The sequence below is a fragment of the Vigna radiata genome, chromosome 8 (genome assembly GCF_000741045.1).
Source record: "Vigna radiata var. radiata cultivar VC1973A chromosome 8, Vradiata_ver6, whole genome shotgun sequence".
NCBI lineage: Eukaryota > Viridiplantae > Streptophyta > Magnoliopsida > Fabales > Fabaceae > Vigna > Vigna radiata.
The window spans coordinates 2408826-2417205 of record NC_028358.1 but is presented as its reverse complement, the minus strand read 5'-3'; the positions used below and the strand labels follow the sequence as shown (position 1 = coordinate 2417205).

The 8380-nt window shown below is 27.2% G+C and overlaps 2 protein-coding genes across 6 annotated transcripts in view; both read right to left on the bottom strand.

Annotated features, from left to right (window-relative positions):
* Window positions 1-611: 611 nt before the first annotated feature.
* Window positions 612-1892, bottom strand: LOC106770055 (MATH domain and coiled-coil domain-containing protein At3g58250-like). The gene is made up of 3 exons (XM_022784553.1): window positions 1768-1892; window positions 1627-1682; window positions 612-1291 (listed from the first exon to the last, which is right to left on the bottom strand). Exons 1-3 carry the CDS (start codon window positions 1890-1892, stop codon window positions 612-614), a joined length of 861 nt encoding a protein of 286 aa, XP_022640274.1.
* Window positions 1893-7010: 5118 nt separating this feature from the next.
* Window positions 7011-8380, bottom strand: part of LOC106771540 (EEF1A lysine methyltransferase 1-like) — a 2822-nt gene continuing 1452 nt past the window's right edge. For 2 of the 5 annotated variants that reach the window (XM_022785515.1, XM_022785516.1), the window contains one exon: window positions 7773-7892. Coding sequence is in view for 4 of the 5 variants with exons in the window: in XM_022785516.1 (XP_022641237.1) it covers window positions 7863-7892 (30 nt within the window). In the remaining variant the exon portion in view is untranslated. Of the gene's footprint in view, window positions 7098-7772; window positions 8120-8380 lie in introns of those variants that run through there. The other 3 variants (XM_022785514.1, XM_014657535.2, XM_022785517.1) reach the window with 3 other exon arrangements.

Here is an 8380-nt window from a genome sequence, read left to right as displayed (position 1 = left end):
TTAGGGTTTAATATGTTTTTAGTCCGCGATTTTAGTTTTAGTCCATTTTCAAACTATGATACAATTTAGTCCTTCAACTCTACAAAACTCTGGTTTTAATCTTTTTTATCAATTTTTTTTAACTTTATTTGTTGTTTCAAGCACGTTTCTCAGTTAACATTAAATAAAAATGTGTCAAACAATGTAAACAATCCAAATGCTATAATGAAACGTGTTTGAAACAACCAATAAAGTTTAAAAAAATTGGTATCTAAAGTTGAAGGACTAAATTCTACCATAGTTTGAAAATAGACCAAAATCACTCCAAAGTATAGGGACTAAAAACATATTTAACCTAAAAGTTAAATATGTTTATTATTCATAATAATTTATGATTAGATAGTAAAATAAAACTATTTATCCCAACTTTTTAAAGAATTTTTTATAATTAGATAGGATCTTGTATCTCTAATTAGTTTTGTCTAACTCTAAAATATTGATTTGATACTCTGATTTCTGTTTAATGAAAATTAATAGCTATTCATCACACAATGTACAATATACTAAGAACAAAATTATCATATTCAATTCAAATCATAAAAAAATCATAAACAAAAAAACATAATCATGAATCATAGTTTACCATATCCAAGTTCAGCATCCAAATCAAATTGTTCAAAACTTTCTTCTAAGTCTATTCTTGCTGCCACAAGATCTACCTTTGCTTCAATCATCTCAGAGTCTTTGCTTTCCATCTCTAAGATAGCCAATTTCTGAGTCACATTCTCCTCCAACCTTTTCATAGCAAGAACTTTCTCAACACGAGTTTCCATGTCCAATGCAGATTGTACATGAGGCTTCAACCATGACAAATCAAATCCAAATATCTCAACTTCTTCCCATAAACTTTGGAGATAACGGCAAGCATTATGGTCCATGTCTCTTACCTTTTTAGTGTTGAGAAAATGGAGAACTCTACCAAGAGCGGTAAAAGCCCATTCAATAAATTCTTGACTTTTTCTTTTCTTGTTCTTAATAAGTGAAGGATATCGTGAACAAACCTCTTCCAATAAAGGAATAAAATCTCTCTTTACTTTTCCTATACCCTTAAAATCTCCCAATTCACCAAGCTTATTGTCGATGTTCCTCAATGATTCATCAATTTGTTTCTCATCCTCAACCAATATATGAACTTCAATTATACAAGTATCATTTACAATGAATCCCAGACTAGAGTTCCAAAGTTCATCCAAAGATATGTAAGATCTGTAACCCGAATAATACTGCTCTAAAGTGAAGCTACATCTATGATCTGATGACAAATTCATACAAAGAGTCAATAATAATTCTGTAACGAATTTAAAACAAACGACAATGATATTTTGACAACACTTTTTACCAACTTTTTTTTGACAACGTGTGATCATTTTATTGGTCTATTTGAATTTATGTTTAAAAAATATTTAAAACGGACCAATCACAATCACAAACTGTCACGTATGCGTTGTCAAAAAGTTGTTAAACAGTGTTGTTAAAAGATATAAGTGTAAAATATACCTTTTATTATATTTTTTTGGTGATTGAGCTGATTAATCAGAATGATTCTGAAATTTGTAACTTTTTTCCATCCACGCATAGTAGAAGCACCCAAATAAATTGACAAAGACTTCCCCTTATTCGCTTTTGGGTATATAGTAATCTTCCTAAAATCAAAATTACCAAACTTAATGAAAGAAAACAGATAAAATAATAGAAACAGGAAACATGTACAATAATTTAATGAAGCACCATTTGTGGCCATCGAGATAAAACGTATCCGAGCTCAACTTCTTGGAGTCTATCGTGGAGAAGTTGGTAATGGTCCATGTAAACTTCTCAAACACTTTATCCTTTCTATTCTGAGGATTCTCCATTCAGTAACTTGAAAGCTTCAACCGTAGCCCTAACAAAAACAAACAATATTGATTTTTAGTTAAGAAGGTCTGGTAACAATTTCTTATAACAACTTTTTAAAAATGGATTACATGGCACTAAATATTTAAAATATTCTAATAATAATATATTTTATTTAATATAATGACTACATATTATATTAAAAATATTATGATATAATCAAATCTTATTTTAAATTAAAAATATATATATTCATTCTTAAATTAAAAGAATGTATTGATGATAATANTATTTTATAAATATCATCCATATTTATAGAATATTTGAATATATTTTATAAATATTATATTCTTAAAATATATTTTTAAATATATATTTATTCTATGAATATCGCGCATATCTATAGAATATTTGAATTTTATAACCTATAAATAGACAATATTAAAATAACATGAAATAATATCAAAGTAACATTACTAATAACTAACATAATAATAATAATATCATACCTTATTTAATATTAGAATATATGATATTAAGAAATATTATGATATAATTAAATTATGAAAATGTTATACCTTATTTAAAATTAGAATATATGATATTAAAAAATATTATGATATAATTAAATTATGAAGATTTGAACACATATATTATTAATATATAAATATTTATTCCAATAAATATGATTACTTAGAATGCTTGATAGATAGGACATGTCTAATCTTTTATTTTTATTTTTATAGATTTGTATATTTGTTTATAATAAATTATTTTATTAAAAATTTAAAATTTTTTATAAACTAATGTGAATATAAATTTAAAAAATGTATTTAATTTAATATTTATAAATTAATTGAAAAAATAAAATTTGAAGATTGATTATGATAAATAAGATAATTTGAAGAACGTCTAAATTTTGACGGAAGTTTTTTTGCTTAAACTTAAATTCTACGGTACGTCTCATGTATGACGTTAGAATAGGTTGTTACTATTATCATGTCACCAAATTCTTTTATAAAATAACTATGTAATTTTTATAATATTGAAAATAATTTTAAGAAAATTACATGTAATTAATTCATGAGTATACATTACATCATCGGTTGACGTTTTTATTTAACAAGTTATAATAAAAGTGATAACGAGAAAAAGGTTTAGAGAGTCTATTAAATTAAACTGAATTAAACATATTTTTAATTTTTTTTTGACACAAAATTAGAATTATTTTAATTTAAATTTTGATACAATTTGATTGTTAAATTTAATATATATATATATATATATATAATATATATATATATATATATATAATATATATATATATATATATATATATAATTTGGTATTAATTTTGTGAGACCGAGAAACTGACCTGGCAGACGCGACTTTAATTTCTTTGATGACTGTTTCGCTCAGCTTTCCTGGACCACTCGCTTCTCTTCAACTTTGTGGCATTGACTCTCTATTTATAATTTGAGTAATGGACTTTGAAATGATATAAGTCCATTAAAAAATAAACAGAATAAAATATAAAGGATCTTAGTCTGGTTAGTTGTTTATAACCTGTTTTATCAATATCTTTGATTAGATATGTTTGATATTTTATCCTCAATATATTTAATAAGATATCTTTGATTCTGGTAAACTATTAACGAGTTGGCCCAATTATAGCTCAGCATAAACATGATGTTATACATAACCGATCGATTATTCTTCATAACCGCTAGTCCAAGATATCATATTATACATAATCTTTTTAACTTATTTAGATTTCCGTTTTTGATATGTCAAATACCTTTTGCTCTTGACATGTGAAATACATTTTGTCCTAATATGTAAGTTATTTATAATATTTTCGTTTCAATGTTTATTGACAATGTGTCTGACATTAAAATAAATTTTGATGTAATTAGATTAAAAATTTATACTTTTAAAAAAAAAAATATTGATCAAAATGTGTTAAAATTTTGAATAAAAATTAATTTTAATTTAGTATTATAATTCAGAGATTAAAAATATATTTAATTAAATTAAAATTAAAATGAAGGATTAAAATTACAAATAAAAAAGAATTTGAGTAAAAGGAGATAATCAACTTAATTTCGAGTTACTAAATTTTTCGTCTTATAATTTGGTTTGAGCACAAAAGTTTAAACATATACCCTTTGAAACAAATAGAGATGTCTACGTAAGATTTGAAGTCAACCTCTCTCTATGGATATTATTTGAACCCAAACATCATTTTCATACGAATTCTCACGTTGATGAATATATTTAATACATTTTTTCTTTTAAATTGAATACAGAAACAACAATAATATGTATGTATCTTTTATTAAATAGTAAAATATTGACTATTTTTTTTTCTGTTATTAATTTTGAAACTTACTTTATATTTTACAATACTAAAAATAGAAGGTATATATTTCTTAGATTTAATACCAAACAATATCATAACTTTTTTTTTTCTAATATTTAGAATGGTAAACTTTGATACAAACGCAACGCAAGTACTGCATGCTCATTTCCTGATAGAATTGTGAATGAAAAAAAAAATTATCCGTTAAATATAGCTACGAAAATTTTAAAAAAAAATATATCATTTAAAAAATAAGAATAAGATGTAAAATCTGAAGTCATCTAAGCATGTCTATACCAATAAAGGAAAAATTCATCTACTCATTCTCATTTAAATTTATATTAAAAAATAAAAGTACTTACCTACTCTAATATATTATACACTTTATTGTATAACGATCAATCTCAGCCTGAATGGTCCAAATAGTCAATTATGTAACGAACACTACCACAAACTGTCCTCATGTCCATGCCGCTATGATCAATAGATTCGATCAATCTATAAGAAAATTAGTTCTAATACTAATTTACCTAAGACAAAGGGTAATTACTATCAATTGGATTATAATTAGGCTGCCACTAATTAAAGGTTTACTCTCAAATTTATAAGTACATGTTTTGATATGAAAAGGTAGATAATCTTATTTAACACATATTAAATATTTAAACTATGAAACTCGAACTTACTTTATCATCAGATTATCTATTATATGTGTCGATGTTGGATGAACAACAACAGAGAATTGAGAGTGAAAGATAATGTTTGGAGACTTTGAACCACGAGATTGCTTGTGAGGTCAACAATTACCTTAAAGACCCTTGTCAAAATCAACTCGAATAGTGATAAGTTACCTCTTTTGTCGGGATCAGTTACGCAAAGGGTGAGAAGGGTGGCTCCAGCATTTAGCTAAATAATAGCATTGAGCATTTCATATTGAGTGAGCCCCTCAACCATCTTACTCTCCATCACTGAACTTAATGTAAGCAATTCTTTAATTTTTCAATTGAATGAAAATTAATTCAACAGGATCTTGAATTTTCATGATACTCACAATTTCCACATACACAGTAAAAGAGAACTAGATCCATTGTGCACTTCTTCCTGTCAAAAGTTCTCTCTCCTCTTACTCCTCTTTAATGCCTTCTTGATGATATAGAAGTTGCCAAGGATAGTTTCTCTGTCAAAGTTACGCTTTCTATATTGTCTTTTCTAAGAACGTTCTTTCTCTCTTTTTCACTTTTCTGAAACGTAACTATGTCCACTGTTGTAAAACTTTTTCCTCTTTTATGGTATTTTAATTAATCTTAATAAAAATACTAAAATGCCCTTTTGAAGTGAGAAGAGAGGGATTAATTTTAATAACTCTAAAATAATCCCAATAACTTTAATACTTTAATATTCTAATAATCATCACATTAGAATCTTTACATTAAAGTTATACCTTACATTACATGAACCAATGTTAATTATTAATATAATTTAACACTTAATGTATGACCGAAGAAAGTTCAATGTAGTAAAGTAGTGATGTGAACATGCTACGAGTATGTTTTCACAAGTGATATGTAGCTAGTTGGTGAGATAGATTGGTGGTTGTTTATTCAATTCTTGCATATGATTAATCTATGTTATGTAATTCTTTTCTTTAATTGGTACTTTTACTACGAAGCTATCTTTATTGGTAGTTTATGTATTGTAGGGAACTATTTTGTGAGGATACTTTGGTTTTTGTGATGACAACTAAACACAATGATCACATGAGCCGAAATAGTTTGATTGTGTTTTTGTGTTATAAATTACTTTCATCACAAATGGCACTACTAACAAAATTTTTGCCTAAACGATCCGACATCATTCTTTTCTCTTCCGGTACTACTTTTTACTATTTCAATCTTAATCCAATTCTCACCTCAGTTTTTTCGTTTGTTAATGAAACTTTATTCAGACTTTAATTTTTCGAAAATCGAATTTGAGAGACGGTGGGTTTTTTCCTCAATAAAAATGAGGTCTTTATTGTAAAATTCAATTTACTAATAAAGGTTACATGTATTTGTATATTATAAATTTATTTTATTTTAATTCATTTGAGATTTGTAATATATATACACTAGTACAAAAATCATATTTTATGACGTACAAAAATGAACTATGACGTACATAATTTTGTACGTTATAATAGTTCTGCACATTTTATGACGTAATATTATGACAAAGTTTCTAAAATCAGTCCATTTTTTTATATGAATATTGGAGAAAATAATATGTTCAGATGACATAAATTTTTACTACATCATACAATATGTAGATTATAACGTATAAAACTATGTACGTCATAGCTCGTTTTTGTACGTCATAAAATATGATTTTTGTACTAATCACATCTAACTTTATATTTTCTTCAAAGTAGAAAAATTCTCTTAAAAGAGAAATCTTTGAAAAAAATAGTGTGATGATATGTATAAAGTTATTAGATGGAGTATAACCGAAAGTTATTTAATAAACAAGTTCACAGGTAAACTATTCCATAAGAAAAACGAAAATATTTAATATTATTTCAAATTTCAACATTCATTTTTAACTACTTGTTTCGAGAGTTTCGGATCACCCTTTTACCTCTTTCTCTTTTCTGTCTTATTTTTCTTCCTTCATCTTCATTTTTTTATGCATCTCCCTTGAAGGTCAAGAACGTTTGATAAGGGTCCGGTTAAGTAAAGCTCTCCATCATCTGGACGAGAAGAAGTATGCGGCATCTTTCAAGACTTATAAAGAAGCCAGAGGATGTTATGAAAAGTTAGTCCGAGTTATTACCGATGGGCCTCCAACTCCGGTTGATGAGACTGCGACAAGCAATGCAGGCACTGATCTGGGCTTCATAGGGTCACAACCAATCCAGTCATTAATACTGAGGCTCATACGGTCATAAGCAATCCGGTAATTAATCCTGATACTCAGAGTACCACTGACAGTGCTTAAGATTTCTTGGCTTTTCTAAAGATTTGTTTTCTTGGGTGCTAAAATACAGATCATGTATGTAGTTTTTTTTTTGGGTTTTTCTTCTCTTCCTCAACGCAAGGTGTATAACTTATCTTAGGATTTCTTGGCTATAATGTAATTGTTTTTCTAAAGATTTGTCCATAAACCTCTTTCAATCATGTATGTAGTTTTCTTTTGCGTTTTTCTTCTCTTCCTCAATATACTGATCATTTTTATTTTTCTTATTATGGTTGCGAATACTTTGGATTTATGGTGACAACTAAACTCAATGATCATATGAACCAAAATAATTTGATTGTGTTTTTGTGTTAAATTACTTTCATCACAAATGGCACTAATGACAAAATTTTTACGAACCGACATCATTTTTTTCTCTTCAAGTATTACTTTTACAGTAAAGGACACTTCTTGGGTGTTTCTATCTCCACACCCGAACCCCTTCCCCCAAAGGAACAAAAATTTCATATTCTCAAGTGAATCTTTAGGTAGAAATCTAAATTTTTCTCTTTATATTAAGATGGAATGAGAAAAGATTTGTCATGTCTTGAATAACACTAGATTTTCTTATAATCTTGCATTGTGGGTTCCTCTTCTGGTAAAACAAGTACAGATACAAAAGTCTGTTACAGAAAAATTAAGCAGACTGGTGTTTCATTGCAAGAAACTGTAAATACACAAAACGGGCTTTAAATTAGTTTACAGTGAGATATAGAAACGTATGTATCCATGAAACATGCAATTCAACTCATTGAAAAGAGATGCTAAGTAATGCACCACACAGCACAGCCTTTGGTTTGTCCAACACGGCATAATTTTCTAGAAATACAAATAAAAAATTAGCCGCATATCGATTTCCAATTGCAATCAAACGTACATGGGAGAGAGGAATATCTGCTTCATACCACAATACTGTTATTGCTTTTAATCAGGAAAGGATGGGGAAAAGGTATATAAGAGATGGAGGAATCCAAGTTAAGAGATGTAAGCAATAGTTTTGTAATAAATAAATCTTAGAAGACTACGAATGTTTTAACTTAATTATGCTACACAGTTCAAACTCTTGACAACTTGCACACTAAAGTTACAAAAATCATTTTTCACAAGAAAAAGACTTGATGATCAGTTTATCCTCAGCCAATCGAACCATTTATA